The sequence below is a fragment of the Anopheles darlingi genome, chromosome 2 (genome assembly GCF_943734745.1).
Source record: "Anopheles darlingi chromosome 2, idAnoDarlMG_H_01, whole genome shotgun sequence".
NCBI lineage: Eukaryota > Metazoa > Arthropoda > Insecta > Diptera > Culicidae > Anopheles > Anopheles darlingi.
This window is the reverse complement of record NC_064874.1, coordinates 46,631,903-46,644,402: the sequence shown is the minus strand read 5'-3', so window position 1 is coordinate 46,644,402 and position 12,500 is coordinate 46,631,903. Positions and strand designations below refer to the sequence as shown.

Here is a 12,500-nt window from a genome sequence, read left to right as displayed (position 1 = left end):
CACTATAGATGCTTGGTTTTAGGGGGAGGGGAGGGGGGGTGGGTCCCCCTATGGCCCAACCATAATTCGCCCAACATAAACAGAGCCATTGCAAAGATTAATGGAAATAATGGTTTGAGTGCAACAAGTGTTGCAAGCCTTTCAATCGTTCGGCACACGGCCAGATGGTGTGTCCTTGGGAGTTTTTGATTAGGGCGTGCGTCGATGCCGGACTGGCGGACGTCCGAATTCGTTGCGTTTCGATTGTTGCTATAACGCTATAGCAGGTTGATGTTGATGGCATTAACTCGTTTATACGTTGTAAAATAAACAGGAAGGGTACATTAGAAAGGGGTTACAGTGAAGCTCAACCCTCGTGAGATCACTGATCGTTCCTTTGTAAAGTGCATGTGTGTGTGTGTGTTTGTGTGGCTGTTCTTGGCTTGACTGTGAAATGAAGATGCGGCGCGTGAATGGAGATGCAATATTTAGTCTGCGTGAGGATGTGCCCGGCTGAGTCAAAACACCTTGGTGTGTGAAGCCGTTTGAGATGAGGATTTTCCTTGAATCAATTCAAGGTTTTTCCCGGAATTCCTCGGGGCCCCCGGGGGAAGGCTGAGCAGATGCCGAACATACTCCGTTTCGTTAGACACAATCTTACAAACAACCCGAGCGCTTTGCACTCTCTAGACGTTCCGACAATCGACCGTCGATTAGCAGGAGTTGATGGCAGCGGAACTTGTTTTGATCAAGCATTCCACAAGGCGGCCCAGGATGGATGGATGTACGCCTTCTTGGCCTTAGGGTGTTTATGCTGCACGCTGGCAGTCGCGTATGTAGCACGAGGATTGCGAGGGCCTAGTGTACGCAGATTGCAGAATCTGAATCCATCACATCACGAAGTTTATTTGTAGTTTCTATGAAAAGCTGTGCATGATTAAAACACTGCACAGTACATCATTATCGGCGTATAGATAGGATTGATAGACAATCGAGAATTGCTGTAGTGTAGTGCTCGTCATAAACTGCTACAGGATCATTATCAACACTATTCCAGCGTAATCAGCTTCCGGGAGAAATTTTACAGCTCATTGAAGCTCAAAATAGTGTCTAAACAACGCACATCATCGAGACGCAAAAAAAACACACACACCATTCCATCGACATGCACACAGGCATCGGATAGCTCACCGGAGCGGAACAATGCCACCGTGACCCTATCCGGGAGTGGGCCGCCACCCCCCACCCCACCAACTGGTATAGATAGAAAATTGTTGCCCAGAGCGCACGGATTGCGAATATGTTGGTTTTGTGCTATTGATGCTCGGCGATGCTGCGGCCGTTTGTGTGTTCGCAAAAACCCGAATCCGAATCCCCCTGCGTTAATCGAGGCCCTCTAATGATGTTTGCTGGACGGCGGAACGGTGGGCGGCTAAATTATGCAAACCTGCACATAACGCCACGATCTTTCTGTGCCGGGGTGATTGTTGCAACAAATGATAAACATGCGATGCGCCCGCGATAAACAGTTTGTAATTAATGCATTTATTGGGGAGAGGGGAGGAAGTTGGGGTTGGGCCTTTCGTTTCCAGGTGCAGTGTAGGGATGTGGATTTCGGATTCGGAATGTTACAGCAGGGCCGCACATCCCGTACTAACGAAACTGTTCCTCCGGCAATCATCCCATAAAACATCGGTTCGTTCAATATGCGGGGCTCGTAAACACGTTCAAGCAACGCCTCATTAAAGACGCCTCGTACAGACTCGAAGCATATAATTTGGCTTCGCAGCATTAGGTCAAAGATCAATAACGCCATACCATGCAGCAACAGCAGCAACACCGGAAGCGTGTTCGATGCATCAGACCATGCGTTGCGTTTTTTTTTTGTTGTTGCGAAAAACTATCTACGCAAAATGATCGATGATCCGGCTTGGCTCCGTTATGTGTACTTGACCTACATCCGTTTCTGAAGCAGCAAAATGAAAGCAAAGCATTATTAATTGAACCCCTTTGGCCGACCGCCATTGGCTTGCAGCTGGTAAGAACTGGCTGCGGGAAGTAAGGCACATAAATAATGTGAAGCCAAAATAAATAATCCGCTAATAATACGTTATCGATCCGGAGTGTACGCGTACTTTGCCACGCATGCAAGAGCAAAAGGGTTTGTTGTTTACTGTACCATTTCCAACCACAGCACCCGGCGTGTGACTTCTGAAACTGATTTCTTTTGATCTTGCAAACCGATGGTACATGCGTGTGGTACGAGCATTCTGTTTTTCCATTCCGGTTGAGACTGTCACATCCAGGGGTTCAGATTGATAAGAAAACATCGTTTCCTTCCATGCTCCATTCTTCTTTAAATCTACGACCTTTCTTAAGGATTAAGGTTTGTTAAGATAAACTCTAAAATAAAAGTTCAAGTATCAAGTCGAAAGGAGTACGATGCAGATTCTATTTGTACATCTCCGGAGGTCCGATGACAATGGGTATTGTTTTTCGTATTATTAAATGCCACAAGACCGACGATAAATGCATAGCATTTCATTTTCCGGGATAAACGCTGACTTACCTCATCATCTTGCTCGAGTACTATCGATAGTTGATTGATTCCATAAAAATGTTGTAGTTCACGCTTTGTGTCTGTTGAAAACGTGTTTCTAGATGTATCTAGGTGATGGGAACTACTTCAAGAATGCCGCACACCGGAAACTGTAAGAAGAAGGAAGAAAAGAAGAATTCGATTAGTAAGACAGATAACGTAACCCTCAGTAACCTGAAGTACATCCATATAAGAAAAGTTATGAGATAAGAATTCCGATATAATTACAAAGATCTTAATAGAATGCTACGAGCTATCGTAAAACTTCGTAATTTGAGGGAAGTCATTTAAATGATACCAATCTCTATATCAACCACATTCGTTGACATAAATGCAGGCATCTTGTGTGTTCAAAACATACAATCAAAATCGACTCCAAAACTCCCAAGTTTCTAACCACTGATGCGGCCAATCAGAGGCTAAGGGTATTTGTGAGTCAACCACATGTATGTAAAAGCTGCTCTTGTCCATTTCCAGTCCTTCCGGCACTCGCCACGAACACCTCTACACGCTGATCTCATTTGATTAGGATAATTGAATCAAAGCTCGAATTACGGTCTTTGGTTTGCGATTGAACACGAATGTCAAAGGAGTTGGGCTAGAAGGAAGTTGGTTGGTTGGTCGAGATGCCACTTTCGACCTCTTCTCGGTAGAGAAAGCAAAAGCAAAAGAAATTCTCTCGCTCGATGTCCTTTCCCCCACAAGGCAACACACACACATTCGACCACCGTCTACGTTCCTTGCAGCAAAGGGGTTGCGACAAGAACCTAAAGCTCCCCGCTCCCCAAATGACACCACAAAATATTGCGCTTGTTGATAAAGTCATTTATAAAACTCTTGCTTGCACACCGACACCGCCACCGACTCCGACCGAAGAGATTCGGACCAAGAACATGTATTTGCTCAGAACTGTAGCATCGCGAGCCATGCGAAGGGAAGAAATTCGAGGGAAAACAAACAGGAAATGATGAAATGAATCACTAAAGCAACACCCAAACACGGTGAGTTTAAAGTTGCGAGCTCTCTCTCTCGTATCCCGTTGCGTTCCTAGCGGTTGTGGAATTCGAATCGGAATCGCTTGTCTCTGTGTACATAGCGTGTGGGAAATGTTCCCCAGTTCCAGAAAACCTTCATCCCAACGAGTTATCGACCATCGAATCAATTATGCAGCCATTGATGGAACCGTTCTTCGAACGCGGTTTGATCACGATTGATCTGTCAGTTAATGATTAATTTTGCATCATTTCATATCCATATTGCCCGCTCATATTGAGTGTATCGTAATTAATAACAAACAAATAAAACCCACCAATACCAGTTAGTATGCAACATGTTGACATTGACAACAATACTCCCGCAGCGGCCGCACACAGCTGGTAGCACAGCACACTCCAGGTGCTTTTTGGCATGATCATCGCCCGCACCATTTCTGCGAGTTGACCAGCGGCGCAGCTCTCGAAGGTTCGCGGAGTAGTAGCAGGACGTAGCAGCAGCAGTTCCCCGGTGCGCTGTTACCGGTTTTCGGGCACCCAACCAGGACTCAAGGTCGCCGCCGCCTGTGGTTCTCCCCCCATATTCCTGTTGTTAGCCTTGGGACCCCCTTTTGGGCGGCGGCGGTGGCAGCGGCAAACCCAAATGTAGAGCAACCCCGGCCACACCTTTCACTAAAGCGGAGCAACGCTCTCAAGGTGACACACCGGGTGAGAAACCCGTTTTCGGCAAATGTCATGATGCAATCCCCTGGACCACCGACGGTCACGTGCTGTCCATGTGCACACCGGATGGTACGTTGAGTTGCACGAGTCTGCACGATATCCTGACGCCATGCAATTGCCATGCGGATGCCATGCCGCTTTGTCGAAGGGCTGAAGATGAAACCAACTAATTGGCACGGTAGCATCGGCAACATCAACGTCGTTGGACCTTGGACAGCAACTTGGACTGGTGTAACCTTTTAACCGCTTCCGGGGGATCACCGCGACCACGGCCAAACCGGACAACCCGAACGGTCCTCGGGTTTATGCGTATCGGGAGCAACATTTCACGTTATCGGAACCGTGTTGTCCATGTTCGGGACAGCATCACGCTTATGAAGCATCTCGCAGCAAGCGTCCGTACGAATGGGGACAGCCCCAAAAGTGCCGGCCAAATATCTTCTATCGACAAACTATCGGTAGTGGCGCCTGGGCGTTGAGGACAAATTATTTGTCAACATGTGTTGTGCACACGCGACATCATACGCCAATGGCCACACGCCATGGTACACGCCATGTTAACGACAAAGCGATTTTTATTCGATTTTATGCTACCATGTCTGCCTGACGTCGCTGGCACTGGTATGGTGTGGTCGTACCATGAAGTGACCGTCCGAACAGACCGAACAGAAACGCTAGCAACGAATCTGCCTTCTTCGATGTGCAGCAGAAAAGCGCCTCGACACATGACGGCGTTACATACGAGACGATCCTGTTTGATGCGCAGCGCCGGTTGGTGTAGGTCAGTGTTTGAAGACTCTTGCTCCGCGAGCGTCGTAGACCGCGTGTATGCCCACCAGCAACATCGGCAAGCGGCAATGCGGGACAGCGAAAAGGGAGAAAAAAATCCAATGCGAACAGAAGCTGCTACTATATCATTAATCAACGACTAAATAGTCGTGCGCTTAAGCGTGCGACAAATTATGCAGCCGATACGGGAGGATTGGAGCGATTTGCGGCAACAGCACAAGGCACAGATACACATCGCGTGGATCTGCAAATCGTTTGCTCGTTTGCGGATCGTTTTAAGTCGAAGCTCGAGCGTGAGCACCGCCGTCGCTGCCGTATTATCGTGAATGGAATAAAGCATAAGCTTACAGCAAGGCCGCATTCAGGATCAAACACATGCGCCTGTCCGCGTGGTGGATGAGCAACTAGCAACAGCAACAGCAAATCATGCTATCCACCCCAACCTCACATAAATAAAGCTTCGATCAAAGAATCGTGTCGCAAGGCGAAGGTAAATAATATTTATGATGCACGGTTGTTGGAATTGCAGAATTGCGGCCGTTAATAAACATTGATTGCAAGTGGCACTTGCCATCCCCACATTGGTAATTATAGATTTTAACGGTCTGTGTGAAGAGCGCGCGCATCATCGGAATCGGAATAGAGAGATCTCGTAACTGTCCTTCCCGCGTAATTGACATTTCCCGCGTTGATAAATCTATTCCCGCAAGTGGCGCACCGGGAACCGGGTACCCCGGGCACACCGGGGATGCGCAAAACGTGCTTATTTATTCAATTTGCAACCCCTCCAACGCACGTTCCCTTCGACAAATGTTGCCATCTCCATCATCATTATCATCATCATCATCATCATCATCATCATCATCGACATCAGCATTATCAGGAAGGAGCAAAGTCGTCATCATTATCGCTGTCAAGTCCGTCGTCGTCAACGTCGGAGAGCGTTTTGCGTTATTATTTTGCGTCGGGAGAACTCTCTGGAGGACCTCATGCTTCCCAACCGAACGCCCGCTTTCCAGTGCTCTTGCCCGGCATCTTGTGCATCGATACGATACGGGTTCGATTTGAATTTTAAAGCAGTAGCACACGCGCACAGCACGGCAATCCGTTCGGAACATCGATTGCACAGCCACCGTAAGGAGCAGTGGAAAAAGGGTGAGACTAGGGTAGGAATAAAATAAACTGCCACAAACACGCCAGGCAAGTTGGTGTCTTCATCGCTCGGTAGCTGCACCGGTGTCGCTAGGGGTCACGGAGACCCTCCCTTCTTTCTCGATCGCAGCTCTCGACTTTCGATGATCGATTTGGTATGCTGGAGCGCGCTTCACCCCCTCGCCAACATGGCGCGCACAAGAGGCACAATAATCGTTCGATAAGTTGCAGTACTTCAAGCACAATGAATGCATAATGTGCATCGCGCATGATGATGATGATGATCGTGCTGTACTATGCTGTGCTGTGCACCACCACCTGGTGCCGGGTTTTGTGGAGAAAGATGAACTTTTCGCACAACGATTGACGGACCGTCTTCGATCTATGCGTCGCCGGCGACTCTTGCTTCCCAGGAAGCGCACCTTCGAGCGTTTACCTCCTACTAGATATTAGCAATCAGTGCCATCAGACTGCACAGCGTGATGAGTGTTGTTTGCTTCGCTGTTTGTTGTTTTGGAACGTTCCTCGAGGAGCGCTCCTCAATCAGAACGCTCGGATTCTGGACTTATCAAACGCCCGTTGCCTATGGAAACGCTGGCATACCCATCCCAGTGGACTTCGGTTCCAGTCTCTCTACGGTCCACACGCACACACACACACCCCTTAATCCGGTGAAACTCGTAAACAGAATACTGCGGATAAAGAGACTGGAGCTGCTGCTCCAGGTGGCCATAAATCCGCGCCGTGATTGCTTGACAATTTATTCCACCCGAACACCGGCCAGGGCCCTAGTCAACTAGCTTGACAGCAGGTGGAAGCGGGTGTAGAGCGTGGGTTCCACCAGAAAAAAACAGCCACCACTTCTTCCGCTTCCTTCGTGTACCTTTTTGGACCTGGAACCCCCCCGGCCGGTGCCAAGCGACGTCAGTGAAAACAATATGATTGCCCCCGGGGTTGCCCAGCATCCCAGCACCTCGTACGTTTCTTTGGTAACCATTTTTTTGGTTAACTTTTTGCTGTCTGTAATCCGTTTTACCCGGTTCCCCTGATCGCCCTGGTCCCCCGGACAGAAGGGCTGACGACAGTTAGTTATGTTTTGCAGAGCATAAAAAGTAATTAAATTTCAAGTGCATAGCCCTTTACATGACGTATGGTCTGTCGTTATGCACCGAGTTGTTTCATATCTTGTTTCTGCTTTTGCTTCTTTTCTTCTAGCGTCGAGGCTTCTGCGCAACCTTGCCACTTGGCCGCTCTGGCTGCTGGGGACCATCAATTCGATGCCGTGCACACACACACACACACACACACACACACACACACACACACACACACACACGTCCACTGGGCGCAACAGAACGAGCATTCCCTGTGTGATGGATCCGACGGGATGAATTCCCGTCGGCTACCATACCCAGTGGTTCAGAAACAGAACGAGCATGAAGCGGAGAAAAAAGCCACGAAATTCAAGTGTCGGCAACGAGATGAGACACTTTCCTAGCGTCGGCACAACCACACAACAGTGGTTTGGGCAGGTTCGGAGAACGTGGGAAAACCTGAGACGAAACCCAGGGATTGAATGTGTAGCGCTGGATACGCGGAACACTACTCCGGGGGTTGTTCGGGCGTACTTTCGGTGCCGATGATTTATGGCCCACTAATGCTAAGCGGTCGCAATGTGACGTAGGTGACAGTGCAACGACAGGACAGGGAAGCAAAAAAGGGAATAAGGGAAAACCCACCTCGCGATGGCCTACCTCCCGGGAACGCTGCAGTTGTGGCTGATAAAGCCTTCACGGATCCAAGTAGCCCAGAACCGAAACTCATTGTCACGCCATCGGGGCTCGCGGCGCGTCAACTGTACACACCCTTGCAGCTCGCACGTTCCGGTTCACTGCTCCCTGCCTGCCTGCCTTTCCAGCACACGACGGGACGGGAAAAACTCGGAAAATCAAAGCCCAACCCCGAACGGTGGTCTCGAAAACCGAAACCCGAGGAGCGATCTCCTGGGACGCGAGAGACGCGCTCCGGGGTTCGGGAATGATGGCCACAAAATTATGTTGATGATCGGGAGATGCAGCGTCTTAATGCCGACCACGGACACACACGCACACCCTCTCGTTGATCTATCGATCTTCGCTGGCTTGGCAGCAGGATGTTTGATGTGTGTTATTTTTGAATCTAAAAAAAAGCGGCGGCAGCAGCGGCAGCGGCGTTGGCCAACGGAGTGAAGAAAACATTAAGCAGAGTGCGACGAGCTGCCCGGTAACGGAATGGTGGTACCGATTGCCATCATTTATGTAGGATCCATCAACAGCCCCGCACTCAGAACTCGGTCTTCCCCCGCTGTCCATCCAGCTCTTTACGTTTATTTAAGGGAAATCAGCTTTCAGCTTCGTCCGCGATTTGTGATGCTTCGGTTTGAAGCAGCAGCAGCAGCACCACACATTGTTACACTACTGCATAGACCCTTTTTACCTCTTTCCGTATCGCCAATTCTGTCTGCCTGCCCTTGGGTTGCAAAAGCTTCCTCCTAATCAACGCTCCACGCCACGCCGTCACGCTGCGTCCTTGAGCGATCGAATCGAGGGAGCAATCGTGGAACGAGGAATCATATCTCGAGAGGTGGCAGGTTGTAGGCTTCCAATTATGAATCTATCGTGTGTTTTTTCTGTGTTGTTTTTTATGGCTTTCGTTGTTGTCATATTTCATGCTCATTATGGCGTGAAATTCGAATTTAAAGCATGTAATGCACCATGAACCGTGCAGGCTGCGCTCTCTCGCCCAGGATTAAACTGGTCAACAGCAGCAGCAGCAGCAGCAGCAGCAGCAGAAGCAGGAGTATTCGTTCGTACGTACATCGTACGAAGAGGTACGTAAGATTCGACCAGCACGCGTCGGTGTCATATTTGTTCTGTTTGTTCTTCCACTTGACTGCAGCTTCCCGGTAAACATGCACCGAAGAAGCACGTTACTACGGGCACGGGTGAGGAAGTTGTTTTTGCCGCCTACATAAACATTGAGCATCTACTACTTCACGTCAGCCAGCCAGCCAGCCAACGACGCCCATCTCCACCCCTTTTTGCTATCCGGGTAGCTGGAGACGAAGTGAAGCCGAATGCACGTGCCACAATCACAACTCCCTCATGGCACGACGACGACGACGGAGTTGCTGTCCTGTCATCATCACCGGGCACACCGCAATTATGATGCATGTCACTGAACTTCGAGCTGCTTACTTTGGGCATCATCATCATCATTCGACAGTGAGCATAATTCGTTCGTCTACTCGGCCGGCTCAATCTGAGTCTGAGGCGATCGATAGCTGTTGGGCATGCTGCTAATTTGTTGCTCGATCGAAGCTCGGTCTCGTGCCAGCTCCTTGCAGGCGATAACGAAGCCAAAACTCACTGGTTAGTCATCCTTCCGCTGCTGCTGCTGCTGGTATGGCGGCGATCATGAACTGGACTTGATTGAAGCGGCAAGTTCTCGCATCCCGACAGTGTATCGTCGACCATAGTACCTCGTCCAGGGGGGGAAAGATGTTTGTTTACGTTATAATTCACAGTAATATTTACTGTGTTACGCTCACCGTAGCGTGCTTCAAACTCTCCTCCTGCCGGCACGTTCCGACTCCGGGCGCCACCGAAAACGATAGACTGTTTGATGTGTCACGTGCGGCAGGTGCGCTGTACTGTACTGGAGCGCTAGCGCTTTTCCCGCTGGTGTACATCCAAGGAGGCATAGCCCCGTAGGACGTATCCGTTCGTTCGAGCTCATACTCCCCGGCTCGTCTCTGTCGGATGCTTCTTGATGAAACACGCTATTAGCATAGTTTGCTTAATGACGTCGTTGAGCGTAAAGCTAAGAAGGACGAGCGGTAGTGGAGCGAGGACGTTCGCTCAGTTCACAGGTGGTATCCTTCGCGCAACACTTCAAACACAACATGCGAGAATGCTGCATATCATTTCACTATCACCGAACGCAAAGACAGGATGCTCGGGAGCATGCTGACGCTCATGTTACATGAATTCAGTGTTGAATGGTACACACCGGGCGACGTCCAGCAGTAGAGTGAAGGTTCAATCTTACAGTACAGCCAAACGGGCATGTAAAAGGTCGACCTTTGCGATGGACAACAATCTGTTGTAAATCTGTTGACTGCATTGGACACACCGTTGTTTGGCTTTTTGTAAAAACGCCCCACCGAGTGTTTACTCGTAAAGTGTGCCCAAAAATGGTACCCGATTGTCTGTTGCATAAGTGAAAGCGCGAGTCTCATGCTTTCAGTAAACGCAACTCATAGCCGTTGCCCTATTCGTTCGTTCGTTTGTGGTTTAAAATACACTCGCAACAACACGCAGACACGAGATTTGACGGATTCAATTGATTGTTCTTTATATTATTCAAAACGAGCGTTTAATAACTTAAACGAAACAGGCGCAAAGTCTGTGTGAGAGACGTCGGGTGGGAATTGTGGTTTTGAAGATATGTACAAACGGTATGCCGGTGCCGGTGACAGTCGAGGAGATGCCCATTAGTGATGGTAGCCGGTGGTGTAGGCAACCGGAGCGGCCAGCTTGGCGACCGGAGCGGCGTAAGCGAGGGCTGGCTGAGCAATGACCGTCTTGGTGGCAACCGGAGCAGCGTACGAGATGGTCTTGGCCACTGGAGCGGCGTAAGCGAGAGCTGGCTGAGCAATGACCTTGGTGGCTACCGGGGCAGCAGCGACGACAGTCTTGGCGGCCAGAGGCTCACGGTGGACGACAGCGTTGAATCCGTGGTGTGGGTCAGCGGTGTACTCGACGGTACGCTTGAAACCATCGGCATCAACGAGCGAGTACGATCCCTGGACAACATCTCCGCTGCGCGACTCCTGCTGGGACTTGGAGTCTCCGGTCAGGGCGTCCGAGATACCGTACGAGTAGGAATAGTGAGGGTTCGCGTCGTACTCCTCGGGCTGGGCAGCATAAGCAACCTTGGCCACCGCCGGGGCAGCAACCAGCGTTGGTGCCGCGGCGTAAGCGACCTTAGCGACCGGAGCAGCCACTACGGCCGGGGCAGCATGGTAGCTGACCGCTGGCGTGGCGATCACTCCAGCGCGGGCAACAGCGATCAGAGCGGCAAAGGTCAGGAACTGCATAGAGGGAAGGGCACAAAAATCCATTCGATTAAATTGCACTGCAGATCGTAGCAGGCCAGTGGAGTGCCTAGTAGCCAGGCTGTTCGCTCTCAAAACATTACCTTGAATGCCATTGTTGCTTCGGTTGCTTCGGACAGGATGTTGTTCTTCACGGCACCGGATGATCAATCGAACTGTGACTGCCACGGTGTACGGACTCCCAATTTATAGCAACCAGCAACGATCGAAAGCAACCCGCAGAGCGAAAGCCGATTCGGGGGAGAAGGATGCTGCACACGGGGGCTTATGATGCACCACAAGGAATCGAGAGCCAAAAGAAAGAAGAAATCGAACCGGAGCGTCGAGGGTGGGGTCGAGGCAGGCGTTGGCCTGAGCCTAGATCTTGTGCCTTACGCTATGCCCTTTCCACTGTGGCTACGGCTTCACCGAGTAAGGTGAACGTAATCGTTTTACGAATTCTTCTTTCGAACGATAATTCGCACACGAAGGGTGGACGGTCCACTCACGCCCAACCAAGTAAAAGGGGTGATGTTGGTGGTAGTGAGGAGGGGAACAATGTCAACGCCATCGCGTGCACTGTACGGTAACAGCGGCTGTTGGTCGGGAGCAAGTTGGTCCACAGAAACAGAAACAACAACCGATCCATGCACAAAATCCCATTCCAGGGATCTCTGGCCAAAGGAGGCGGCTACGATGCGTGCGTCGATCGTGCGTTCGTCTCGGACCTCACCAACATAAGCTTCGTGAAGCTTTGGTAAGGGAATGATCGAACTAGATACCTCAAGAAGGTCGTTCACTTTTAGTTTCATTGGCCTGTTTCCAGCTGCTGGAGCACAAAGCGCTTTTCGCAAAGTACACACGCCATGCCGAACGAGCGGCTGTGGGTCAGCAACAGCTTTACGCACCCGCTCCCCCTCCCTCCGTGGAACTCACGAACACCGCGAAACGGCCACCGGTCGACGACGGAAAGAGCAAAACAAATCCGTAGAAAAAAAAAGCGCAGATGACTTTTTTTGTTGTTGTCTCGATTCGGTTCCTCCATTATGGAACCAGTTCCCGTGCCACTTCCGCTGTCCAGTTGTGTCCAGTGGTTCTTCGTTATGTTCGTTCACACGTGCACCTCGCA

General features: G+C 50.2%; 2 protein-coding genes across 6 annotated transcripts in view; both read right to left on the bottom strand.

Moving 5' to 3' along the window:
* The window catches only part of LOC125950672 (papilin), a 63,065-nt gene that overhangs the window by 15,306 nt on the left and 35,259 nt on the right, over positions 1 to 12,500 (bottom strand). For all 5 annotated transcript variants that reach the window (XM_049678868.1, XM_049678867.1, XM_049678871.1 and 2 more), the window contains exon 3: positions 2,549 to 2,688. In XM_049678868.1, coding sequence (XP_049534825.1) covers positions 2,549 to 2,556 — 8 coding nt within the window. In that variant the 5' untranslated portion in view covers positions 2,557 to 2,688. The remainder of the gene's footprint in view (positions 1 to 2,548; positions 2,689 to 12,500) is intronic.
* LOC125950731 (cuticle protein-like) lies at positions 10,767 to 11,535 on the bottom strand. The gene is made up of 2 exons (XM_049678974.1): positions 11,476 to 11,535; positions 10,767 to 11,368 (listed from the first exon to the last, which is right to left on the bottom strand). Exons 1-2 carry the CDS (start codon positions 11,485 to 11,487, stop codon positions 10,769 to 10,771), a joined length of 612 nt encoding a protein of 203 aa, XP_049534931.1. The 5' UTR covers positions 11,488 to 11,535; the 3' UTR covers positions 10,767 to 10,768.